This window comes from Cinclus cinclus, chromosome 25 (assembly GCF_963662255.1).
Source record: "Cinclus cinclus chromosome 25, bCinCin1.1, whole genome shotgun sequence".
NCBI lineage: Eukaryota > Metazoa > Chordata > Aves > Passeriformes > Cinclidae > Cinclus > Cinclus cinclus.
Window position 1 is genome coordinate 5,335,601 of NC_085070.1, and position 26,943 is coordinate 5,362,543.

The window sequence follows — 26,943 nt, forward strand, 5'->3', positions numbered from 1 at the left end:
ATTTTTCCTTTGGGGAGGACTCGTGCAGTCCCAAATACCACGCCACTACCAGGGTTCACCATCTCATGTGCAGTTTGTGCCACTGTCCTGCATTCAGCCTCTCTGGGGCTGGAGGAGGAAAGGGCAGTGCTTTTCCTGGGCTGAACCATCCCTTGTCACTGGGGCTGGGAGCCAGGGGACATTCCTCAACAAGCCAGCACAGCCCCTTCAGCTCCCTGCTCGCACATCCCTGGGCTCAGGACAGCTCTGCTACGTCCCAAGACACAGGGACTGATTCCACGTCCCTGCTGCTTTGCCTGTGACGTTTCTCACTAAATCTGCCTTTGTGGGGCAAGTTGGAGCAGGCAGCCCCGTTTCTGGTTGGACAGGCTCTGTTTGTGCTCTGGGAGAAGCAGAGGGGTTGGAAGCAGGGATGGGAGGTGCACGGTTTGTGGCTTGGGAGAGAGGGGACGTGCTGGGACTTGCTGCCCATCACTCCCCCTCTCTCCCGTTCCAGCTCAAGGTTTTGAACTTTGGGAATGTCTCCCTGAGAAAAAAGGGGTGTGAAACGGTGCCAGAGGGAAGCAAGGAATGGAGAAGGGGAGCAGCAGGAGCAGGTGGTTGTCTCGTGGGAGTTGTCTGAGCACTGAGTGCTGGTCAAGGCTGTCCAGTTTGGGGACACAGGGAACAGCCAGCCATCCCCCTGAGCCAACATTCCAGGCTCTGGAATTGAATGGCTCCTGTCTGTGAGGAGAAGGAATGGCATTGTTTCCCTTTCCCCACTTCCCTCTCTTCCACTCAGCTCCTTCTCCATTTCAAATGCGCTCCTTTCCCCCCAGCCCTTTCTCTTCCCACCGCTCTCCTCTCTCTTCCATCCTTTTGTCTCGCTCTGTGTGAACCCCTCTCCTGCATGCCTGCAGAATTCCTGTGCCCAGACACAACAGATGCTGAAGGGCAAGACTGGAACTACTCTAGATGAAATCTCCATTTTGCTCAAGGATCATTAATTACCTCGACGATTAAATACAATTAAAGATCCGTAAGACCTTTCTAATATCAGGGCCTTTAGCAAGGGCAGCTTTTAGGAACCTGCACCAGCAGTAAAACAAAAGGAGGAGATAGACCAGTAAATCGGGGAATCCCAATTAAAATCCATGCTTAACTCATTAACCTAATTATACATTGTGTCTTGCTGGCCTCAGCTCGGCTGAGGGGGAGGTGAGGCAGCAGTGGGGGCGGGCTGGGTATCCATGTGCTGATCCTATGGGATTGTTTATGTCAGGTCTCCATTGTCCCTTTGGCTGAGAAAATGGCCTTGGTGAGGGATTCAGAGCCGGGGCTGCGGAAATCCAGGAGTGTTTTGTTCTGAGCCCTGGAAGGAGCCGTGTGTGCTTGGAATACAGCACGTGTTTCCTCTTCCCCCAGATGTTCCCTGGGCACACACCCTGCTCTGTGCCCTGCCTGCCAGGTGCCTCCTTCCCACACCCAGCTCACCCTCAGCCCTCCCTGGGGAGCACTGGGGGAAGAAGGAGAGGGGGTGAATGGGATGGAAATGGGTTTGAGAGGGACTCTCTGGGAAGGGGAAATGGGTCAGTGCTGAGCACAGAGAATCCCCCAAGCAGGCAGATTCCTTTGCTGAGGCTGAAGAACACCAGCCCCCCCTGACTTGGGGCTTCTCCTCCTGCTCTGGTTATCTGCTGTGGCACCAGGAATCCCCATCCCTTGTCCCCTTCCCCTTTCTCACAGCAGGCTGCACAAAAGCCTCCCCTTCTCCCACCCTGAGGTCCAAAATCCTGCTCCCAAAGCTGGCACAGAAGCCTGCCTTCCCAGGAGTTACTGGGAAGGGAGTCCTGTTGTCCTGAGCCTGCCTGTCCCACCGAGAGAGGGAACAGGAACCTGCACAGGCGGGAGCCAGGTGACTCAGGGATTTGTGGCTTTTCCACACGAAAGTCTGCGGGTGCAGCTGCCTACGTGGCTGCCTTCAAAGGCTCGGGGAGGAGGCGGCAGGTCCAGGCACGTCCTGCCCAAAACCAGCCCAATTTGGGAAAGCAAGTCGGAGCTGGAAGAGGTCAGGGTGCGGCTTTCCCTGTGCCAGGGCAAGGGGAATGGGAGGACTGGGGACCCTGAGTCCTGTGGGACCCAGCTGTGGCTTTCCCAGGAGCTGCAGGCATGGGGGAGAAGGGATGGAGGCAGGGAACTGAGGGCTGTGCAGCAGAGCCACTGCCAGCTGGGAGGGGACATCTGGATCAGCTTGAGCTGCCCCGTGAGTGCTTGGGAAGGAGGCAGAGGGGAGCTAGGCACGTGCTGGAGTTTTTGACAGCACAATTGCTGGTGGGAAGGAGCCCCGCCATAGCCTCAGATGCCTTCACACAAAGCCAGGGTGACCCAAATGGCTGTGCCTGCTTGGGAAGAGCTGCTGCTCAGCCCTGGCTCCCATCTGAGTCCCTTGGGAAAGAGCTGATCCTTCCCTTCCCTCTGCCCACATATAAACACTCCCAAACACCATTTTCCTTCCCTTGGGTTTGCTGTGGGCACCTGAGGAAGATGTAGGGATATGAGGGGACCACGGGGAACTGCTGGGAGTTGGGAAGGGCTTGGTAGGATGGGGACAGATAGAGATGAGCGATCTGCCTCTCTGCTGTGTTAGGAATGGAAAAGAAGCAACTTCAAACCCTGCTGAAGTTCCTTGGATTTCTCAGTGATGTCATCCAGGTGGGAGGTTTGCAGTGGCACAGCTCTGGGATCACAGGCATTGCCCCAACCCAAGCATGGGTGCAGGGAAGTTATCCCCACTGCCATAAAACTGTAAGGCAGTTCTCACCCAAGAATTTAATCTAGCAGAGGATCAGCAGGAGCCTGGTGAGACATCCCAGCCCCCTGGGATGGCAGGGCTTGCTTTGCACATTGGCCATTCCTGGGCTGGTGCTCTGCTTGCAGGTAATTAAAATGGCTTAACCCTGCAGTCCCAGCAGCTGCCTGCAGATCGTTTGTCTTTATGCCCAGGGGACCCTGCCCTCACTGTCTGCTCTGGAGAACCCCCCTCTGCAAGGCAGGTTTGGAGGATGAAAAGGTTTCATTACACAGGCAGCGAGTGAAGGCAGAAACTCAAATGCCTTTTTTCTAAAATCAGGGCAATGGAAAGAAAGAAGGCATGGGAGAAGAGAAAATCCTAGGGATGTGAAAGAACAGGGGGTTTGTAGATCCTACAAGGAGAGAATTCTGAGTGTTTCTCTGTTATGCCAAGTGTATCTGGGGTATTCCCAGAGCAAACAGTGCAATTACTTTGGATTCACACTTTGCCACTGAGTTGTCAGGCCCGAGGTTCTGACTCCCAAAGGGCTCTGTGCAGACTTGCAGATGAGTTCTTGTGCTTTCCCAAGGGATGTGGAAGCTCTGAGAGGAAAAGGCCACGCTGCCTTTTCTGAGGACAGCAGTAAACTTCCTCTTCCTTTTCCTCTTGGGCTTTGTGTTGCTTCCCTGTCTGAGTCCTTGGCTTGGGGGCATCCACAGCAAAATATCCCAGTCCTTGTCTGAGTGTTTGTTGAGCCTGGATAGCCCACAGGGCTGGGAAGAGCCCTGGGGATCACACTGGGCTCCCTCTCAGCTCACCCTGAGCAGAACCTGTTATTTTCCTTTTCAGGGCTGTTGTTTCTCTCTGATGGGATCTCTCCTGAGGAAGGTGTGTCTCTCCCCTAAATGAGGGCTCTTCCTTTTCCTCTGGGGCACATCCTTCTCATGCTCTGTGCTCTGCTCCGTCCCTGTGGGTCAGGGCACGGGATGACCTCAGATGCAGAACCCACCTTGGCACACGTGATCTCCTCTTCCCCTTCTTGATCTGCTGAGTTTCCCGTAGCTGTCACAGCCCTGGTGTTGTGACAGCATCACAAACAGGGGGAACTCAAGCCTGGAAGAAAGTTGTGTTTTATTTACTGCCTTCTCTCAGAGTTTCTGCAGACACGCCAGACACAGTCCCTGAAACCTCCACCCTTCACTGCAGACTGAGCCTTTGAACTCACTAAGCTCTGCACTAACAGGGGTTAATGTCATTTATCTACAGACTTATCTTCCTTCTCCACTGCCTCTTGTCACTCTGAAGTTACCTCCAGTAACGATTTGTGGCACACAGGTGACATAAACTCTTTTTCCAGGATGGGACAATTACTGTTCCAACAGGTTCAGAATCTCCTTTTAGTCTCTTTTCCCTGTCTTCTCTTTTAATTCATTTTCCATTCATTTAATATCCGTGTGCTTATTTCTGGAAGTCTTCCTCCACTACTATTCTGGTCAGTTTTTTACCAAATTGGAAATGGGACTTTCTGTCCTCTTTCCTCTTGCCATTTGCTATTTATAACTTCCCATCCATCTCCTTAGGTAGCCAAGCATCCAGCTGTGTTCTCTCTGTCACTCTGGTCCCTAAGCAACAAGTAAAGATGGTTCTGAGCAGTTCTTAGCTCAAGCAGGGATGGCAGACGAGTGACACTGGAGCTGCTGTGCAGCCTGGGAGCAATCCCAGCCCAGCTGCCACGTCCAGAGGTGCTGGAGCACCAAGGGGAGCCGCAGCCAGGCTGGTCCCATCCTCCTCTGGAGGAGCTTTTGTCTCTTTCTGCACAGTTCCTCCTCGCCTGGGTGATTGTTCTGGCATGGGAGGTCGAGGCATGGAGTCACAGCATGCTTCGGGTTGGAAGGGACCTCAAAAACCATTTAATTCCTCAACCTGCCATGGGCAAGGACAGCTTCTTCTAAATCCTAACCTCACCTTGGTCACTTCCAGGGATGGAGAGTCCACAGCCTCTCTTGGCAAAGCTCAGCCCATCTCCTCTCCAGGCCTCCCTGCTTCTGCCTCCTGTGTTTTGTTCCCAGAGCCATTTCCCCGTCCTGGGCACTCCCCTGATGGAGGACAGAACTGCTCCTGTGAGAAATGTGGTATTTTGGAGCATCCATCCTCGGGGGTGGCAGCAGGCAAGCAGTGTGCTGTGTTGGGGAAGGTGCTTGGGAGTTTCCAGCTTTCCCAAGATAAAAGTTCTGGCTGGAAACCTGGAGGACCCTTTCTTTCCTTCATTCTTCCTCCCACCAGGAGAACTGGCTGACATTTTTGGGGTAAAGTTTGTCTTAAAATATGCACAATGTTCTGGAGGAACTGTGTCCATATTGTCACGTCTGCTAAAAAATGTAATAGTCTGTTTGTGTTCTCTCCCTCTCTCTCCCTCTTTTTTGCCCCCAAAATCTGAAAAGAACAGGAGTTCTCTCAGCCAGCCTCCCCTGAAGTTGTTAGAGAGTGGAAAGGCACAAGCAGCAGACGGAGGAGGAGGAGGTGGGCACACCAGGCAGGTGCAGGGTGGGAGCAAATCCGTCTGTCAGGAAGGAGGAATAGACAGAGAATCCAGAGGGAGAGGTGCTGGAGCAGGGCTGCGAGTCCCACACAGCTTGGGGGGCTGGCCCAAGCCCCTCAAAAAACTCCTAACCCAGGGACAGGGTGGGATGAGACCCAGCAGAGGATGAATCCAGATGGATCAGAGCCTGGAGTGGGCTGTGTGATGGGGAGAGACACAGGGAGGTGATTTGTGTTTGGGGGTGAGAGCTGTTGGAAAGGTCAGCTCTGGGGATGACTAAGGCAGGATGGGCTGGCAGAGTGGGGATTTGGGGCGTTTCAGAGGGAGTTCTCCTTCTGCTTTGTGGCTGTCATTTGAAAACTTCCACAGAAAAGGAAATTTCAAAAGAAAACTTTGGCCTGCCTTCATCCAAAATGTCCTCATTCCACGGCAAGCAAAGCATCCCATCCTGGCTGCACTCCTGGTCAGTGTTTTACCATAATGCCATTTAAAAGAAATGAGAGGCCTCAAGAAAAAAAAAAAATCAAACTTATCAAAAGGGCATTTTTTCCTCTCTCTCTCTTTTTTTTTTTTCTCCCCCCTAAATCCAGTTTCACCAAAATCAGCACGTTCCACTATATGGTTTTGGCTTGGGCTAAGTGACACTTTCCATCAGAAAAATATGCTGTGCTGGAAAATTTTCCACCAGCTCCGGTTATTTTTTCATAGCATGCTTTCCATTTTTGTGGCAGCATCCAGTCTGAGCTGGGACAAAGCACACAGGAGTTCCCTGAGAGCAGCTGGCCTCCTGGTCTTTGGGAAACCAGGATGACTCCCTGGAGCTCTCCCCAGTGGCACAGGAAAATCCATCTGGCATCCTCACCCTTCTGCACGTGGCTGAGAAGGAAACTGGGGAGCCTGCTGCTGATGTAGTTGAACAAAAGTCAATGAAATCACCATGAAAGTCAATAAAATCTGTCAATTAAGGCCAGCTGAGCTGTTTAACCCTGAGAACCCCAGCACGAGGCTGGGAATGGGGTGCTGGCCCTTGGCTTGCTCCATCCTGCTGCCTGTTCATGGATCTCCATGGGGAGCTGATTGATTTTTGGTCCTGGCTTGTCTCTGGTGAATCAAGACTCCGGGAGCAGTTTTAGGGCAAATGTGTGTTTTCCACAGATTCCAGCCTGCCACAGGGATTCACGCCTGTCAGAGATGTTGGGATCCCAACCTTCCTGCTCAGGCAGATGTGGGATAAAAGTGACAGAGGCCCCCAAAAGCAGCCCAGGGTAGAGGGTTGTGCTTGAAGGGACACCTTTGTCCCTGGGCACTGAGGCTCTCAGCACTGGTGTCACTCCCCCTCCTGAGGCACATTTGTCATCAAATTCCCCTAAGTGTCCTAGCACAGCCCAGCTCTTCCCTGGGGCTACCTGGAAGCACAAAACCACCTTGTTGGAGGATGGGATAATCAGGCATGGAGAAATCTTTAATTTCTCTTCCTGGAAGTTCTCCTTTGTCCCTCATTGCATTACAATCACTAAGCAGATACAACTTTGGAGTCTTAAGTCCCCAGTTAACTCAGCAGAAGGAGTAATGCTCCCACTGAAAGGTGTCCAAGGGGAAATGGGAGTTTGTGAGCTCCTCTCAGCAGGATAAATCATCTTTTTATCTGCGGAATTCCCTGCTCCTCCTGCCTTGCCCTCTGTCCTGGTCTCTCTGAGCCCTTGCTGACAGCTCTCACCTTTCTGGACAGGGAAGAGTGGCTGTGCCTGTGTTGGTCTCCCAGGAAAGCAAAGCCCAGGCACCCCAAAGGATGGGGCAGGGAGCGTGACCCGTGCTGGGAGGTCTCTGACCCTCCCTCCCTGCTTTCCTCCCCCCTTGCCATGCTCAGCCTGCCTTTAATGGGTGGTCTTGTCCCTTGTTTACAGTTCTGGCTCTTGCAGGCCCCTCTAAGCCCAGCAATCATTCCCAGACAGCCTGGATGGAGGTTGGGACCTTAATGGATGTGAGAGCTGCATCTCCACCCAGCACAGGGTCACAGAATCGTCCCAGTTCACCCCCTGCCATGGGCAGGGACACTTTTCATGATCCCAGGTTGCTCCAAGCCCTATCCAACCCACCCTTGGCCACTTCCAGGGATGGGGCTGCCACAGCTTCTCTGGGCGACCTGTGCCAGTCTCTCAGAGTAAAGAATTTCTTCCTAAAATCTATCTAACCTCACTCTTTTTCAGAATGTGGAATATTTCAGAAATGTGAGGCTGGCTTTTGGGTGAATGGGATATTCCCCACCCCACCCCCCCCCCCCCAACCTCAAAGTCTCTCCTTATTTCTGGCGTGTCCTTAGCACAAAATCTCAAGAGATTTGGTTGCAAGCAGTTAACTCATGGTTGGAATAAACGTGAGCCACATTTTGGGAACCTTTAGTGGAGCTCTTGACTAGGAAATGTTTAGTTTTCCATGCTCTGCCTATTAAATGGATTTTCCACTTCATCTCCCTCGGTTTCCTCAGCCATGGAAATGAGGGTGACTTTGCCATTTGCATGAGTGGTGGGTGGGGCTGTGGGGCTCCCCACCAATGCCTCCATCCCTGCTTCCTCAGGTGAGAATTGCCACCATCCTCTGCACATCCCCGCCTCCAACCAGGTGAGATTGCCGGTGCTTGCCTGGGTGGCCTTGGGCACATCTCTTTGTCATTCAGCACCTCTGATTTCCCCACCCCTGAAAGCAGGGGTAATAACGCTTTCCTGCCTCTCAGGGTGTTGGAGGATTAATTAGTTGCTGTTTGAAAAGCCTTTTGAAGGTGCAAAGCTTTTTTCCATAAATATGCAGAGTGATTCCTGCAGATGGGGCCCCGGCAGGAGCTGTGTCTGAACTCTGTGGAGTTCTTAAAACTCGGGAAGAAGTGAAATTTGTAGAAATTCCTTGCACGGGGTCTTGGTGATAAGAAAGCTGAGCAGCAGCAGGCTGGAAATCAAGCAGAGCACTGCATTTGGGGCTATTTGTACTCACTGTTCTTTCTGGGCTGTTGTTCACAGGCAGAAATCCTTAAACAACCCAGAGAAAGTTGGGAGGTCTGAACCTTTCCCACTTCCCTGCAGAGATATCTCTAGGGCAAGATAAAAACACATTAAAAGAGAAATCACAGGCAGGGAGCCAGCGAAGGGTTCTGTCCATTGCATCTGTTGGTGCCATGTTTGCATTTGTCTTGTTTGCAAAGCTTTTCCCTACTTGTCAGCCACCAGAATATATATCACATTCTCCTGGTTCCAAAAAAAAAAAAAAAAAACAACAACAAAAAAAAAAACTAAAAAACTTGCTTGTTTCCATCTTTCGAAACAAATTACAGAAGAACAGAGCGTGGCATTCCTGCTCGGGAGAGGAGGAAACATTTCTTTTTAACTTTAGGAGATAGTGAGATATCAGCAATATGTTATATCCTGAGAGATAATGGGGGGAAAGCAAAACCACAGGCAGAAAGCTGTGACTGTTAAACATGCATTTCAGCTATAGAAAAGTCGGAGTTTTGATCTTCTCCATGAAAATTACAGGGCTGGCCAGCACCAGCGTGGTTTGGCAGGGATGAATTTTTCACCACGCTTTGGACAGAAGACCAGCGTTTGGATGTTTGATAATTTCCTGTGACCGGGCATCTCTGGTGATGAAAGAGGCTCGGTTTGAGTGAGGACGGAGGGAATTGGCTGATGGGGCCAGCCAGAGGAGGCTGCCAGTTATTAACCCTGGCTCTGGAGTCGCGCCTGAGTCAGCAGAGTTTCGGCTTTGTCCCGTTCCCATTGTGGAGGCGAGTGAATCATTCCCTGCTCCAGCCCTGAGCTGCCCCATTTCCTGCTCCAGCTCCGAGCCCACAGACCAGCGAGGGAAGGAAGGATCTGGTGTTCTCTCATTTTTCTGCGCCATGAAGTTTATTTTTGTTTTTACTGAATCTCTTCAGCCTCGAGTTCCTTGGTTTCGGAAATGAGGCTCTCCATGGGTTACTATCTTCATCCCCTCTTCACAGCTCCTCATTAAATCCCTCCTCCTTAGCACCTGGAGAGCTCCAATAGAGAGGAGATTTAGCACTGGACCAGAACTCCTTGAACAACATCCAAGGCAACAAGGAAGTCCAAGAAAGAGGCAGAGCAGAGAAAACACTCGTGTGCATTTGGGGACTCAGCCCATCGAGATAAGGTCTCAGGACAGTCTCAGCTTAATTAGCTTCCCTCTTCTCAAAGCTCCAGCTTCTTTCCCTTCCTCCACACTTGATTTTCCAGCTTTTCTTCCCCACCCAACCACCAAATAAGCATTGGCTCTGCTTGTGGTCCCCTTTCTTTTGCTTACAGGTTAGAATTGGTAAGCAAAAAGACTTCGGTTTTTACCTTCTGGCAGGCAATGAGATGACTTCAGAGGGGAGTCTTGGATTTTTTTGGTTCTTTGTCTTCGCCTGGCCAGCTGCCTGCTTTTCCTAGTGCAGAATTGTCATCCTGGACGCATCCACAGGTGGAGCAGTGGCTGGGGATGAGAAGAGGCGAGCGAGTGGGCTGGGGTGTGGTGGTGATGGTGGAGACACACAAGAGGGATGGGAAGATTTTTAAGGCTGCAATGGAAGGAGGGCAAAACAAAGCAAGGCACAAGCACTGACCAGCTGGAGAGGCAATCCTGAAGACAGGCAGTGGGGAGAGAAGATGTGACGTGGAAATGGCAGGAGAAAGGAGATTGGAGTCGGGAAACCAGGCAGGAGCAAAGACACTCAGTGGGAAAAGAACTGAGGAATGAGCTGGAGTCACTTCCAACCTAAAAGGAGAGGGGAAAATGGGCCAAGTGCCCAGCAGTGGGGCACAGCAGGCAGGGGCACAGGGCAGCCAGGTGTGTGCTCAGGTGTGTGGGAGCTGGCAGCTGGGTGCCAGCATTAGCTGCGTGCAGCTGGGGCGGGCCGGGCGCTGCGCGGCGGGGACGGGACAGGACGGGAGCCTTTGTGCTTTGTTGCTGAGCATGGGCTTTCCAAGCCGAGCTTTATTGCAGGAAGGCCTTTCCCAGTGCTGTGTCAGCTCTTTCTGCAGGATCCCTGCTCTGCCAGCCTCCCTGCTTTTGCCATGGGGCATGTTCCCCTCCCCGTGACTTGGGGGGTGAAGCAAAGCAGCTGTGAGAAAGCCAGGGAAGGAACGGCAGGGAGGGAGAGCTGGGAACGGAGGCAGGCTGCTGTTCCCATCCCACTCCTCTGCTTTGCAGCCCTTTTCCTGGCTGGATGCACCTGGGGATGTTTGCAAAGTTGAAAAACTCATGGTCTAGACTGGTGGTCATCTCTGTCTCTTCAGTCTATGATCCATCCTACCCTGGCCTCTTTTCTTTCATCTCTTTCTACGAGGAGCACTGGGAAAAGCATGGCCTTGCTCTTGCTTGGGGCCTGTGTGTGAGTCCCCGTGGTGGCTCGGTGACCAGATTTCCCAAAGTGTAACGGGGAGTAACTGGAGCATCCATGGATCAGGCCCTTTGGGGAAGAGCTTTCATTCAAGGGGCTCCTGAGGCTGCTTTGTGCTCCATTTATCCAAAGAGGAAGTCCTGCACAGGCAGGAGAAGGCTTTAACCCCAAAGGCAGCCAATGATGGCCTGACTGGAGACCTCGCTCAATACAAGCCATTGACTGGTCCTGGGATAAAATCATCTCTGCTCTGCTGCCATGGGCTGGATCTGGGTCTGAACCAGTGACCTCGAGGAGAGGGCCCCGTGTTTCCCATTTGCAAGCCAAAGCCCAGCCCAGTCCTTTCTTGTCTGGGAAGGATTCCTTTGGCTGGGGGCCAGGCGGGCCATTGTACAACGCTGCCATTTCCCGACAGCTCCCATAAATCTCCCCCAGCTCCCACTGGGAAGGGGGAAGGGAAGCCTGGGCGTGCAGTTTCTCTCTTGGGGTGCCCCCACCCCATCCCAGTGTTATCTCAGGCCTTTCATGTGCAGCCATGTCACCTGGAGCTATAATCTTGCCACATCTCTCTCATCTTCCAAGGCTCCCCCTCCCCTTGCATTGGAAACTCAAGTTTTACAATCCCTGTGGTGCTGGAGCTCTGCAGGAGTGAATCAGTGGATGACAGAGAGACCTCCAGTGAAAGTCTGCTGCCACAGGAAGGGCCTGGGGGTGACTCACTGGAGCCCACTGACTCACCAGACCCCACTCCTTCATTGCAATGAGCTCCCAGCAGGGTGAGGCAGGCCCTGTGCTCTTGGAAGAGCAGCACAATCCTGATTTAAATACCTGGCAATCAATGCAAAGCCTCCCTGGCAAGAGCAGAGGCACTAACCCCAACCTCTTGGCCAAGTGCCACCTCACACCTTTGCTTCTTGCCACCTGAAATTCCCCTGCTGGGATTTAGGATCTTCTTTCCTGTGTTTCCCACCCTGCCTGGCATACCTGGGATGTTCCTTTGGGCTGTCGGAGGCTCTGCCCCACAACAGTTGTGTTTCAGACCTCGTTTTCTTTGGAAAGATGAGTTCAGAAACACCAGGAGAGAAATTTTTAAGTGCCACCAAGTGGAAGGTTTTGGGCTCTTGTTCCATCCCACTTTACCTTCATGGTAAATTTGCAGTGTCCGTGAGAGATATGGGACCACGGATGGGACATCACTGCCCATGGCCACGGTGCTATCACAAAATTAGGTGCTTTTTGTGGGATTTTTTGCAGGTTGAAGTGCGAGGTGCTGATTTGTCCTTCTGTAAGATCACAGCTGCTGTGACTAAGGCTGTCAGGAGCGATCCCTGTGACATCTGCATCAGTCATGATATTGCCACACCAAAGGGTGGCTCATCACACTCCTGCCAAGGGCTGTTTCAGTGCCCTTGGGGGAAGATGAGTATCAGGGAACAGGAGGGAGAGAAACTGGTGAGAGGCTCAGCAGAGGCAAGGTTGTGCAAAGCAGAGTGGATTTCACATGGCTCTTAACAAAGAGGCATTGAGTGAGGTTGTGACAGAGCTCCCCCAGAGCCTGGAGATCACTTCTAGAGCTTTCTGTACGGGGGAGCAAGCACCTGGTTTGCAAGTGTGGGAACAGCACCTCCTGGGCTTCTAGGAGAAAGGGTTCTCAGGTCCAAGAGCCACAAGAACTGCCACCTCTGCTCTGCCCCTGACACCAGGGAGTGCAGGCCTTCCCTCCCAGCCCCTGTGCCCCCGGGCACCCCGAGCTGTGCACGGTGCCCCCGAGGCCTTGGTGAATATCTGGGGTTGGGATCGTGGGGAAAGGCATCAACACAAACCACTTCAGAGACCAAGGTGGAGGAGGAGGATCTCCGAGGTCTGCACTAATGAGCTCTTGGCACCAACAAGTCTTTGGCACATGGCTGGGCCCTTCTTGGTCCCTGACAAAAAATAACACCACAAAACTAATGAATAAAACGCAAATGGGCAAGCTGCAACCTATCCAGCTAATCCTTGCTGGGGTGCTAGCTGCCCCTGGGAGGTGTCAGCATGGATTGGTGGGCACTGGGAGATCTGGGGTGTGAAAACAGCAGGATTCATCCCAAGCTTTTTCCCTGCCCTACCAACCACACGGGTCGTTCAGCAAAGGAGAAACGCGGTGAATCCCAGCACTTCACACACACACACACACACACACACACACAACACATCCAGCTGAATATGTTCAAACCTCTCCAGAGGCTGATTAGTGATTTTATTTTCTCCTCCTCTGCCGGCCGTGCGTGCTCATTGCCATCAATTATCTATGCATTTGCCCTGATGAATTATTGAGTGTGTAACGGGGCGAGGGAAGGCTCGCCAGCCCAGCTCAGTCACCTTGCAAACAAGCGCTCCCCAGAGCGTGGCAGCAGCCAAGTTTGCCCTCTGGCTTCTGATTTAGGATGGGAAGCTGATCCAGCAACTTTCCAAACCCCATTGCTCCATCTGTCCCCCTTCCTCATCGCTGCACTGAGGTGTGAGTGCTCCTGGAGCAGAAGTGGGTGCGTTATTTTCCTGATTTAAGGCTTGGAGGAGTGGAACAGAAAAAGTTTTTCCTGTCTTACAAAAGAGTTGTTCAGTCACCTGGAAAGGAAACGCGATTTCCGTGCTGTGTTTGGGGTTTTTCAGGGTATTTTTTTGTTTGTTTTGTTTTGTTATTTCTTCTGCCGGGTGTTGATTGTTTTTTTTTTTTCTTTCCCTTTTTCCCCTGGAGCCTCGAGAAAGTTTGGAATGTGTTTTTGTCAAAGCTGCTGCGTGTAAGGGCCTGAATCCCAGCTTTGGCAGCATTTGGCTGTTGGCAAGCTGTCCTCACTCAACTGGCACCAGCTTTTTCCCTGACCAGAAGTCTGGTTCTTTACACCTGGGCACAGGAGGGTTCTGCAGGACCATTCCAGGTCCAGGATCAGGTTTATCAGCTCCAAAATCCACTTTTTCTCCAGTTTATGTCCAAGCCCAGCTGTAATGATGCATGGATCCCATGCCAGGGGGAAGGTAGAACTGGGAATTGTTGCTGCTGCTCAAGGTCAAGATAAATAACTTGATTTTTAAAAGGGTCGGTTCATTAATCTGCAGGGAAATCACAGCATAAAGGAAGGGCACAGTAATGATGGATGGAGTGAGGGACTGGACTGACCTCCTCTGTGCCATCCATCCCATTCCCTGCTGGAACAGCTGTAGCTTGATTGATTTTATTTTCATTTGAGGGGCACATCTTGGTTGCCCATCAGTGGCAGCCTTCAGCCTGGCAGTGCTCTGCCACGAGGGAATGCCAGCCCTGCAGGGGTGACTCTGAGGAGGAGCTGGTGGCCTTCCACCCTCTCCTGTCTGCAGTTTGGTTCCTCTGCTGCTGCCGGGCACCGCGAGGAGCCGCGGAACAGCCGCGCCTCTCTGCGTTGGTGTTCAGCTTTGCTGGGGTGGGAATTCTGGTTCAAAGGGATCCCACGGGGAGTCAGGGGGAGCACAGCCAGCTCTTGTGGGGAGCAGAGCCAGCACCCCAACCCTCGGCATGGCTGCTGGGGGCACGAGCCCTTGGAGCAAGAGGCGCTGATGACTCCCCCAGCCCTGGGAGAAGGAGGGAGAGCGGAGCACACCCACCAGGCTGGGCCCTTCCCAAGGCCCTGGCTACGTGATTGAAGTGCTCCTCAGCAAGCTCCCACACGCTCTGGGAGGCTCTGGAGCCTTCCAAGCCAGACTGCTTGGCAAAGCTGTTCCTCACCTCGGCGGGTGTGGGCAATGCTGCAAGAGGCTCGCTCACCTCCGGGGTGGAAGGAGCAGCATATGCTGCACAGCATGCTGGAGACGTCTCCCCCTCCCCTGTCCACCCATTTTTCTCAGAGATCCCAGCGTGACCTCATCTAAACCCAGCCTGTGCCCTCGTTTTGTCAGGTGGGATGTTGTGGGCACTGGTGGCACTAAAGTCCTTCAGTGTCCTGCTGCTGGGGCATCCTTCTCCAGAGGGGAAACATGGTCCAGATGTGGCTTTCCCAGAGTGGGGACATCCCTACCCTCTGTTTTGCGAAGGGAAAACTGTGGGGGGAATGGCCCTGGCTGTGCTGGAGGGGAAGGGAACCCTGCCAGCCCCAGAGGATGCGGTGGCTTCGTGTGGCAGGCACATGAGGGCACCAGCGCTTTGCTGTGGCTGAAAGAAGCTCTGGAAAACATTCCTGAGCATCCAACAGCAGTGCTGGGGTGTGGGGCTTGGCTCAGGGAGCAGGGGGCAAGTTCACACAAAGCTCTGGAGGCCAAGTTTCAGTGAGAACTGCTGATGGCTGTGGTCAGCTGGTGGCGTCTCGTGGCCGGGCTGGGTTGTTGGGGCTTGTCCTCAGGGTCACAGGAAGGAGAAGGGAGAAAGAAGAGGTGTGGGTGAGGTGTGGGGATTGGGATAAGGTTGGGAACAGCAGGCAGGGAGCAAGGGGGAAACGTGGAGTGTGGGTGGGTAGAGGAGAGTTCTGTTTGCCTGCACTTGTGTATGTGTGAAACTGCAGGAAGGAGACTCTTGGAGAAGTCCCAGGGCACATCTGCCACGGGGACCAGCACTGAGGAGTTCATTTTAGCCTTGGACAGGGAGCCATTCATCCCTGGAAGAACAGAGTAGGGTGACATTTCTGTTAGGAGGTGCTGTCTTGTTTGTCTTGTTGTGCATTTTTCTTTCCCCAGCCCCTCTCTCTGTTCCATCACTCTTTCACGTTTCTCACTCTCTGTGCATCTTTCTTTTTTTTTATTATCCCTTTCTTTCCTTTCCTCCCTGGCTCCCAGAATCCATCCAATTGCAGATTCTCCCAGAAGCAGGGAGCAAAACCTGCTTTTCTCGTTCTTACCACCTTGCCTCTCTATTGTATTTATCATACAAATACTGGCTGTGTAATTACCAGAGCATTATCTCTAAACACACAGATTAGGAAAAGACATAGTGGCAGCAAAGATGAATTTCAGGGTCACTGTGGTGGGAGATATTTTTCTCCATCTGTCAGCAGAGGAATCAACTGAGACAGAAGAGCTGTCATGAACTGCAGCTCCCACTTTTCATGAGCACCTGCCACAGAATCAAGGTGTAAGGTTCCTAAATTCAGCCACTCCTGGGGTTATAAAAAGTCCACAGAAACGATCTGGATGATACAGGGAGATCATACAAGGTGTAGAGGCCTTAAAGCCTTTCTCATATGGGAATTATTGCTGCCCTGAAATGAGGGCTGTCTTTGCAGATCCTTTAATTACTGCTGCAGCTCCAATGGGATTAAATGGATGTCTGAGTGTGTGTTAGCATATGTTGGGATGTGCTGTGCTGATAAACATCAGGGCTTTCACATGCCTGCAGACACACATGCCCTGCATATTTACCAGAACTGATTCAGTGTCATCAGGAGCTGAAGACAAAAGGGTGAAGGTGTTATTGATCCATAGTTATGCCTTTGGGTGATGATGATGATGATGAGCCCTAGGCTGGGCTGGCCATAGTGGGAGGAAGGTGTTACTGATCCATCCTTGTGTCTTTGGGTGATGATGATGATGATGATGATGATGATGATGATGATGATGATGATGAGCCCTAGGCTGGGCTGGCCATAGTGGGAGGAAGGTGTTACTGATCCATCCTTGTGTCTTTGGGTGATGATGATGATGATGATGATGATGATGATGAGCCCTAGGCTGGGCTGGTCATAGTGGGAGGAAGGTGTTTATGACCAAGAATGAAGCTGAAGGTGGATGCAGAAGGTGCTTGTAGCCACAAATTACTCTTGTATCAGCCATGCCAATAAGAAACAACAAATGGAATAAATAGAGGAACTCCTGAGCCTGATGCCCAACAACCACACTGCTTTTGGGAAGCACCCAAATATTCACGTGTTGCCTTTTCATTGCAGGGCTGCAAGCTCAGACTGTCTTGGTCAATGACTCCGTCTCGGGGTTCATCGGCACGGACGTGGTGCTGCACTGCAGCTTCACCAACCCGCTGCCCAATGTGAAGATCACGCAGGTGACGTGGCAGAAGGCCACCAACGGCAGCAAGCAGAATGTGGCCATCTACAACCCCGCCATGGGCGTGTCCATCCTGTCCCCCTACAAGGAGCGGGTGATTTTCCGGAACCCTTCCTTCAAGGATGGCACCATCCAGCTGTCCCGGCTGGAGCTGGAGGATGAGGGGGTTTACATCTGTGAGTTTGCCACTTTCCCGACCGGCAACCGGGAAGGGCAGCTGAACCTCACCGTGCTGGGTAAGGCTCTGGGCAGGCTCTGTAGGGTGAACCTCCAGTCCAACAGAGCTGGAGGAACCTCAGATTCACATCCTGGGAGCTCAGGGCAAATTTGGGGTGTCCGTTGTACCTGGGATGGATTTTTAAGTTGTCTGGGAAGAGGTGAAGAGCAGGGAGAACAGAGCAGGAGGTTCTGAGACAGCTGAGCTGTCACACCTCTTCTTCCTTCCAGGTCTCAAGTTTCCCTTTCCCCTCCACCTACACTCCCAATGCAGGTGCAGTAACAGTGACCAGGTCCCTGTGGGAGTGATGAGTTTTAATGAGCTGGGGGCTGTCCAGAGAGAAGAAACAACAGATTGATCCTAAACTCAAGCAGAGCTGTTCCCTGGGGCTCAGGGCTGTGAGTGAACAGACTTCACCCAAGGTCTGCATGAGTCGTTTTCTCTCCGATTTCAGTTCCCTTCTAACACAGGGATGAAAACCTCTGGGAGGAAAGGATTGACTTCCATATATCTGTGCATTTAGGGCACCTCCACTACTGTTACCCATAAATGATGCAGGTAGATGGTGCAAGGTGCATAGGCACTGCCATAAAGCAATTATTACATGGGAATTATTGCTGGCAATTTGCACAGCTGCAGACTCTGCACAAGCTCTGCACACCTCAGTGGTGTTAGATGGCTCTTGGGATGTAGCAAACAGACCAGCATTGCTTCTCTAACCATCTCTTCGCACCCTTTTCTCCTCCTCCTCTCTGCAATCCCTGCAGCCAAGCCCACCAATTGGATGGAGGGCACCAAGAGGCCACTAATCGCCAAATCTGGCAGGACAGAAAAGATCTTGGTAGCCACCTGCACCTCCTCCAACGGGAAACCCCCCAGCACCGTCACCTGGGAAACGAAGCTGAAAGGGGAAGCGGAGTTCCAGGAGATCCGGAACAGCAACGGCACCGTGACGGTGATCAGCCGGTACCGGCTGGTGCCGAGCCGCGAGGCGCACCGGCAGCAGCTCGTGTGCGTGGTCAACTACCAGCTGGAGAGGTTCACCGACAGCATCACCCTCAACGTGCAGTGTAAGGGGGCCTGGGCACAGCTGGGAGGGCTCCTTGCTCTGGGCTGGCTGGGGGAGAGGCTCTGGGAACGGAGGGGTTTGTGGGGGGAGCTGTCGGGCTGGTGGAGGGGCTGCGGTCTTGCTTTTGAGAGTGAAAGCTGAAAGGATCCTTTGGAATAATCGTGGGTTTTCTCTTTTCCTTACCTTCCTTCTCTGCCGTGCTCCTTTTGCTCCCCTTCTCTCTCTTTTGCACTCCCTCACATGCCTTGTCCCATCACCTTTCCCTCCTTGTGTTCTCTCTCCTTCTCCCACTCCTGCCCCCTCATTTCTTCCTATTTCATCTTCTCCCCTTTCTCACAACCCTTTCCTCTCCTTTTAATGTCTCTCCTTTTCCCACCTGTGTTCCCTCATCTTTTCCCATTTCACTTCCTCCCCTTTCCTTTCCTCTCTCCTGCTCTCCTCCCTTTGTCCCCACCCCTGCAGATGAGCCAGAAGTCACCATTGAGGGCTTTGATGGCAACTGGTACCTGAACCGCAAGGATGTGAAGCTGATCTGCAAATCTGACGCCAACCCCCCAGCTCACACCTACGAGTGGAAGCTGTAAGTGTCCCCAGAGCCTCTGCTGCCAGCAGCAAATGTCACCTCCCAACAGGGACAAGGAGTCTCTGCAGACACCTCAGTCACCCTCTGGTCACCCAGGGCCCAGTCCCATCAGTGTTACAGGTGTCACTCCAAGGTACAGCCCGTGCCTGTGCTGAAGGTGGCTGCCAGCACAGCACAGCCTCAATATCCAGGGAAAGCTTCCTGTTCTCACCTCACTGGGATAATATTCTGCCCTGGTGACGTGAGGCAGCTGGGATGTGACAAGGTGATTCATATGCCCAGCACCACCAAGTGCCTCAGTAGCAGAGCTGGGAAAGAACCCAGGATTTCCCTGCTTTGAAGGGGCACAAATAACACAGAAATTGTCTGTGTGTGAGCAGCCTTTCCCCGGAATCATCTCCAGCAGCCCCTCACGTGACTGAGATTAAACAGCAACAATTCCTTGTCCTCAGGTTTCCAGCTTTTGGAAAAGGGACTTGAAAAGTGAGTGAGGGGTGTCTGGGCAGTCAGGTGGGAATTGATACAACCTGATGTGGTTCTCTGCTGCTCTTTCTTCTCTGTAAGCACTCATGTAGCTTTAAAAGAGGAAGATCAAATGGATCCTTTCTTCTTTTCAGCTGGCATTTGTCATCAGGAGAGAGGCTCTCAACATGGCTTTGCAAGGAGCACATTCTCTCTCATTCCACTTTCCAGATCAAACTGCTCAAAGTGAAAGTCTGAAGAGGATTGTTTTTCTTGCCTTTTTTTCCTAGTTCTCCATCCCCAGCTCTCTTCCATCTGTTGGTTCTGTCAGTCTGACTTAAACTCCAAGGGACTCTCTGGGTTCCTCACAACCTTTCCAGGAAAGCCTCAGAGGCAGAAATGCACCCAAGGCAGAAGAAATGCCACTTGAGGCTCTTCCTGTGCCTCCTCCCCTTCCTGGGGGCTGCTCTGTTTTTGCTCCTGCCTGGAATGTAAACCCCAGCAGTGCTTTTCCTCTCCTCCCATTCGGATGGGGATGAGCAGCAGTCAGAGGAGGCAGCAGCCTCCTGGAGATCCCACACCACACTTCTGTTTTTGTAGGTTCAGGGCTCTATAGGACCACGGTTAAGGTGTTTTTCCATCAGCTTTGGGATCATTGGCTTGATGCAGCTGGAAAAACTGTGTTTTCTGTACATGTGTGTATATGTAGACATGCAAAATACATGCATCTAGGCACTTCTTTACAATCCTAATTATACCCCCGTTATTCCCTTTTGTTTCTTACAAATTGCTGACAATATGTGCACATTTGGGTTGGGAGGAGGGGAAGGAATTACTTGAGTAATTTTTAATTGCCTAAGAGAAGTAATTACTTTACTTTGCTTCAGTAATTAAGAATAACCAGGCCATGTGTGTCTTTTCCTAACACACAGGGGCTTTATTTTTTATTTTTAATTTTTTCATCTGCCTTTGTTCATTTATTTTCCGTATCTCTGGGTTTACTTTTGCATTATTCCAGTTCCACACTTACCTGACTGTTCTGACAGGGGCAGGGCTCTAAATCAACAGTGCTGTCCTGGAGTTAAAATTAACACTGGCTGATCAGGAGAGTTAAATGGGCAGGAAATTGGGGTAAAACAGGATCAGGTTGTATCCCTTTCCTGCCTGCATTAATGGGGATTCTCCAGCTTCTGCACCTGCCCGAGGGCAAGCACAGCCCCAGAACTTTGGTGTCACCTCTGCAAACGCTGCTGGGTGTCACCTTTGGGGTCAGCCACGGTCTCTGTCCCCCCCAGGCCCAACGGGACCCTGCCAGGGAGCGTGGAAATCCAGAACAACACCATCTACTTCAAAGGGCCCGTGTCCTACAGCGTGGCCGGCACCTACGTCTGCGAGGCCACCAACGCCATCGGGACACGCTCGGGCTTGGTGGAAGTCAATGTCACAGGTAGGACAGCACCTGGAACATGGAAAACAAGGTGGGGAGGGAGACAAAGGTGTGAGCAGCTGACATCCAGCAGTTCCATCTCCTCAACCACCAGTGTCTCCTTTCAGGGTTGGGAATCTCGTGATGCAGATGGGGCAGCGGAATTCTTGGCTTTGCACTGGTGTTGCACTGGTTTGTTTTGGATTTTTTTTTTCTCTTTTCCTCTCGTGGTTTTTCCTTTCTTACACCAATTCAATTTGTTCCCCGCCTTGTCTTCTGCTTGGGATTCCAGGAGATCATTGTTAACAGCAAAGACACATCAGGGAGATATTGATCAGAACAAGGGGCAGGAGGAGGATGTGGACTGCCAGAAAGGCAGGAGATGGATGAGTCACTTGTTCAGGATGGTGTTTGGTACTTCTGGTGTTGGGCAGTTCTCATGATTCTTCATCTGAGCTCTGTGAACTCGCTCACCTGCCTGCCACAGATTCCTGTGAGTGCTTGTGGAGCTTTGTCTGGGCTCCAAGAAGGAATAATATCCCAGGATGCAGGCAGTGGGAAGTGATGCTGTGATGTCACCGGAGACAGAAGGAATCTGATGGCCTGCAGAGCTGTGTGGCCACAGGAGGGAGGGAAAGACATGTGGGTAAACTTAGGTAGTGTCAGCGAGAGAAAGTCATGTCAAGAAATAGCTTCAAGAGAAGAAATAACATAAGGCAATAGCCTGATTTCTGAAAGTCAGAGTGACATTGTAAGATGTCATCGAGGGGGAAAAGTGGCTGTGGATGCTTTGAGAGCAGGAAAAGGAGATTTATCCCATTCCTTTGGGGTGAAAGGAGCAATTTGGGCAGTCAGGCAGTGACTGGTGGGTCTCAGGAAGGCTGGAAGTGCCCCTGGGAGCAGTGAGGTGGAGCACAGCCACACTGCAGCGAGCTCTGGGCTGCAAACACCTGGGACAGGATGGGCAACGAGGTGAATGAGGTGCACTGGGGGCTTCCAAGGCATGGGGAACACAGGACAGGCTCCCAGGGCTGTTACCTCTTCCTCTGTCCAGTCCAAGGCAGGCACAGCCTCTCCTGCCGTCCCAGTCCTTGTCTGACCTGAGAGTGATGGAACTCCAGTCCCCTCCACCAGCTTTCTCTGGAGGTAAATGCTGAGCAAGCACAGAGCCGAGTCTGGGGCAGCTAAAATTAGCAATAACTCTGTGTTTGGCACCCTCAGCACCTCAGCTCCCCCTCTGTAACTCGGGCAAACCAGGCTAATCTTCCTCTATCCAAGTGCTTGGAGGTCAGTGGATGGGATGTGCTAATGAGATGTTAATTACCCGGTATTTATTTATGATCATTATCACTGTAGCAGGCCTTTCATTCACGCCTCCTGTCCTGGATCCCTGCCTGCTGAGTTGTTCCTGCATTTCTCCGGGGGCTGTTTCTTTTGCCAGGGAAAAGCACTGGAAGAACAAAGCCCTTTGTGCCCAGCCCTACCCAACCACCCAAAACCAGGGCAAGGTCATGGCCAAAATCAGCTCTGGCCGTTCCACGGGAGCTGTCACCTCAGTGTTCCTGGGGCAGTGCCTGGTACAGACTGAGCTGACTCCCTTTGGCAATAGAAATCCATCCCCCACAGTGTCCAGAACGCTGGGGCACGTTTGAAACAGTGAGCAGAGCTTAAAAATCTCCAAGCTCAGCCCTCAGATGCAGACAAGGAGGTGGGATAGGGACTGAAGAAGACTTTGAGAGTAACAGGTTCTCACTTTCCATTTCTCCGTAGCCTCTGTGCCCGTTTCTTGCTGTCATTCTGTCTGTCCAGCCACCCCATACCATTGGAGGTGTCAGGACACTGGGCACAGCCCTCTCTTCATGTTTCCTGCCTGTTTTTGAGGTGTCTGAGCACCACAGTGGCACTGAAGGTGGCTGCACAAGCTCACCTGCACAGGCTCTTCCAGAGACAAGGGGCTGTGCAGGGGCAGCCCTCTGGGATTTGGAATTGTCTCTTTTCCTGGTTTTTTTTACAAAGGATTGGTAGAGCATCGTTCTCGTGCTCCACCAGCACAGGGCTGGCAGAGGAAGTGGGGGCTGGCAGGATTTCTGGGGTTGGGTTGGTTCTGCCTGCCTGAAATCTCAGCTGGTTCCCAAAGGTCCTGCTTGTGGGGTTGAGGTTAAATGAGAGGGAATGAAGGGCACACCCACAGCTGCCCTGCTAGGAGGGATTAACAGCCAACCCCACAGGCCAGGCCTGCACCACATTTAAAAAAAAAAAAATCCTTTAATAATTCATGGGATCTGAATATGTTTATCCAGCTCTCCCTAAGGAGCGATTAGGTCGGTGCTGGGGAGGGCTCAGCCCTCCTCACTCAGCTATTACAGGTACATTTGTTTGGGTCTTGCAGGCAATTTAGGGATTGTCAGTGGACCACGAAACCTCTTTCAAGAGCTGCATGCAATAAATGGAGTTCAATCTAGTGAGCAGCCAGCCTTGGGAGAAAAAAAAACACAACACAGAAGGCTGATGCAGAAAAAACCCTGCAGCAGCTTTTCCCCCTTCTGTCTCCCTGTTCTCTCCCCTTTTGCCACCCAAAATCTTCCCTCCAGGCCCCAGAGAGGAAGAGGGCAGGGCTGATTCAGCCCCCTGATGGGGAGGGCAATTTGTTCAGAGGGAGAAGGCTGAATGCTTCTATGAGAGTTATGGCGCATTAAAGAGATTGATAAGTGGAAATTTAATATTTTATTCCAGCAATCTGTTCCCATAATAGCTTCTCCTGCCTTGCAGGACCTTTGTCAGTCGTAGGCAAGCCATGTAGTGTGACATGTAACTATTTATTATGGGCGGGTGGGTGACAGAATAAAAGGCTGTGCTTATGGACTACACGTGTGTGGTGGTCCTGCACAGAGAACTGGCCATGGACATTCACAGGTGTGATCCCAATCTGCATCCTGCTCATGGACATTCACAGGTGTGATCCCATTTTCATCCTGGTCATGGACATTGACATGTATGTGATCCCAAAGGACATTAACGTGTGTGTGATCCCATTTTTATCTTGCCCATGGACATTCACATGTGTGTGATCCCATTTTTATCCTACCCAGGGACATTCATACCTGTGACTCCCAATTTTCATCCTGGCCGTGGGAATGGTTTTCCCAAACCTGTATTCACAGGGATGTTCTGCTGCACAGGGCAGGAATAAAGCATTTGCATGTGGGAATATCCATGGATTCATGACCATGGGCTTTTCTGGCATGCCCTGGCCCTGTGCAGGAGACATTCACCCACTCGTGCACTGGTTCCAGCCAGAGGAAGCACAAGGAGAAAGGGAAAAAAAATGGCAAATGGGCCTTTGAGGGAGACTCACAGAGCTGGGGGAGCAGGGAGAGCCTGTGCCAGCAGCTTTGCAGCCCTGGCCTTGGATGTGCTACAGGCTGGGGGGGGAGGAAAAGCTGGCAGGGGTTGCTGACCCCCCCTCTGCTCTCTTGGCTTCCAGCAGGGAGTTATTTACACACCAGCAGCACTCTCGTCCCAGCAAGGTCACTGCAAACAGCCTGTGGGGATCACTGGAGCTGCTACCACGGAGCACCACACTTGGGAAAGCCCTTTCTGGGGAGCCCTAAATCCCAAACCCTGCAGCAGGTGCTCCCAAAGCCAGATTTAGGTGGGAGGATGTAGGGCTGGGAGGGGGGAGGCAAAGAGGAGCAAGCCCCAAGGGGGGTCTGTCTGATGCTAATCTCCCAGAGTGGCTGTGCATCCTGTCTGGTGGCATCTGTGCCAGCATCCCCCTCAGGAGCAGGGCTTGATTGACAGGGGATAGGTGACCTGAGAGAGAGATTAAAACCTAAGACACGTTTGGCATCTGGCCTGAAAGCTGTCACACTCTGAAACGCCACGGGCAGCTGCTGAACTTCTGGATTAGTTGCCAGTGGTTTTTCCACACCCCCCCCCCCCCCCCCCCCCCCCCCCCCATCCTACAGGAACCCCTGGGAGGGAGAGGAAAGCAGGATCCCTTGGAAAGCTGGAGATGGACACGCAGAGGTGCAGGGGGGAGCGAGAAGGTCAGCAGTGCTCTGGGCTTCTCAAATTGCAGCTTTGTCCTGAGGTTTCTCCTTATCTTCCCTCGTGTACATAACACAGGAGTAAAGTCCTGGGATAATTTGGCATGGACTGTTCCGGCAGGGAAAGTTTGCCATCAGCAATCTGGCTCCTAAACAAACCCTACGAGGTCGTTTCTGTATTTGCTGAGGCCATCTGGGAACTGGGAAGCCCCATGAATACGTTGGAATACAGTTGGAATTCTCCCCGGAGCTGCTGTTCACATTGTGTGGATGTTTGGTTTTCCAAGGTAGAAGGAAATCCAGAGTCTTCCTCTGGAAGAGCTCGGGCTGACATGTGTCCAACAGCTAATTCCTCATGGAATTTGATATTTTCTTCAGTGCCCGTGGCTACAGGGAGAATTTGGGCTGGTGCTGGCTTTTCCCTTGGTCCTTAGGATTGAGGGGAAAAGGATGGCAATGGGACTTAAAGGAAAAACATGTCCACAGGAAGTAGTCTTTTAAAATATCCCAGCAGATGAGCAGAAGAGCTTTTGAAAGCTGATTTCCCATGGATCTGCATATCACAGAAGAATTACTGGGTGTCTAAAAATACCCTTTTTCTGATCTGGGCCCTTCCTGCCCCTGGGAGCAGCCTCCTGTCCCTCTGGGTTCTCTGATGTCTAATGAGGTTTAGCTCCCATGTCTACCAAGGATCCCATTCCATCCATCTCCAGGAGCTTTCTAATATGGATAATTTCAGCTCGTTCTGTCACATAGCACTAAAATTGGCCAGCAGGTTCAAAAAAGCAGCAGATAAAGGATTGATGGACAGGTGGGATGATTTGCATGCGCCTCATTTTTATTGAGAAAACAGCCATTAAGAGAAAGATGGGATTTTTATTTTTTTTTTTCCCAAACCTCTACTTTTGAAGCCACCCTTGTGATGGGGAAGGTTTGGGGAAGTTTGTGGCCTCACTGTTGAGCCCTGGGGTGCTGCAGGAAGAGGGCAGGAGATGCCTGGAGCCTTGCAAAGGGATCAAAGAGAACCTGCGGGCTGGGCCAGGTGCCAGGCTGAGCCCGGGGTGACCTCGTGTCTCCCTGCTCTCCCAGCTGCTGTCCCAGAGGTCCGGCTGCTGGCACAGGGACAGGAAGCTGGGCTGAATGCAACAGCTGGCAGAGCTGGGCACGGGCAGATAGTGTTGCTGCTTTAATTCCTATTCATACAGCACTCCCTCTTTTTATAAGGGCTGGGGGGTGGCAGGCGGGGGGGAGGCTTTTCACGCTGGCATTAAAGCCTGGCTTGTTCCCCCTCCCTCGGCTCCGCTGTCTCCTGTTTCTCCAGGCTGCTTTTCACAGCGGCTTTAATTCTCTCCAGACTCTTCCTAATGGATTTTTCACATGGGGCCCCCGAGCACGCTCAGCCATCGCACCGGTTTCCAGAAATTTCACGCCCCCCTTGGACACAAAAAAAAGGGGATCCTTTTCCCACACTTCCCCCTCTCTCCTTGCTGCTGCTCCCTTTGCAGCCCGGACACGAAACGGGGTGGGCAGAGGGGTGGATCCTGGTTGGTGGGATTGGCAGATGTCCCGGTGGTTAATGGACCTGGATGCTGGATACGGGGACAGGTGACACGCTGGTCCCCGTTCGCCACCTGCCAGAGCCGGGACACCTTGTCACCTTGCCGGGAGCAGCAGTGACAGCCCGGTGAGGGTCGCAGCAGTCCCACCCTGCTCCGGAGCCAGCGCCGGGCTGTGCCGCCATCCAGTGGCAGTGCCGGGCTCTGGAATGGCCAGACCCCCTTGTCCCCGCACACTGACCCTGCCCCAGGGTCACCCACACACCCCCAGAGCCCCCCCTGTCCCAGTTCCAGAGGGAGGATGAGGAGGGAGGAAGCTCTGTGGGTGAGGAGAGGGTGATTTGGGGCTGCTGGTGTGTGATCTTCCCCCGTCTTCCTTCTTTCTTTCATTTCTTTTTCCCTTCCCACAGTCTGGGTTTGTTTTCTCTGGCATGGGAACGGGGCCATGGTGAGGAGGATGGGGATGGGATGAGGGGAGAAAATAGTTCCTTGCCTGAGCAATGTGTGAAATCCAGCAGGGATGGATGGAGGGATGGATGGATGGATGGATGGATGGATGGATGGATGGATGGATGGATGGATGGATGGATGTGTTTGTTCCTGCTCATGTCCATGGTGTTGGCAGTGTCAGGGGGGTGGCATGGAGGTGGCAAGTGCTACATCAGGGGTGGGTAGCACAAAGGGCAGGGAAAAAATAAGTATTTCCTGAGAAAGGTAGGAAAATGTCCCCCCTTTTCTCTTCATGTGTCTGAGCTGGACTGTTAATGAGGGTGGGCCAGGCTCCTTCAGAAATCAGGCACAGACTTCCCCTCTCAGATCTGCTCTCCAGAGCTGGGAGGCAGAGGGATCAGTGGGGTTTGAGGGATCAGTGGGGTTTGAGGGA

At 52.3% G+C, this 26,943-nt stretch overlaps 1 protein-coding gene across 1 annotated transcript in view; it reads left to right on the forward strand.

Moving 5' to 3' along the window:
- The window catches only part of NECTIN1 (nectin cell adhesion molecule 1), an 89,222-nt gene that overhangs the window by 24,456 nt on the left and 37,823 nt on the right, over positions 1-26,943 (forward strand). The window contains exons 2-5 of the mRNA XM_062508743.1: positions 16,584-16,934; positions 17,683-17,985; positions 18,447-18,564; positions 20,325-20,476. Coding sequence (XP_062364727.1) covers positions 16,584-16,934; positions 17,683-17,985; positions 18,447-18,564; positions 20,325-20,476 — 924 coding nt within the window. The remainder of the gene's footprint in view (positions 1-16,583; positions 16,935-17,682; positions 17,986-18,446; positions 18,565-20,324; positions 20,477-26,943) is intronic.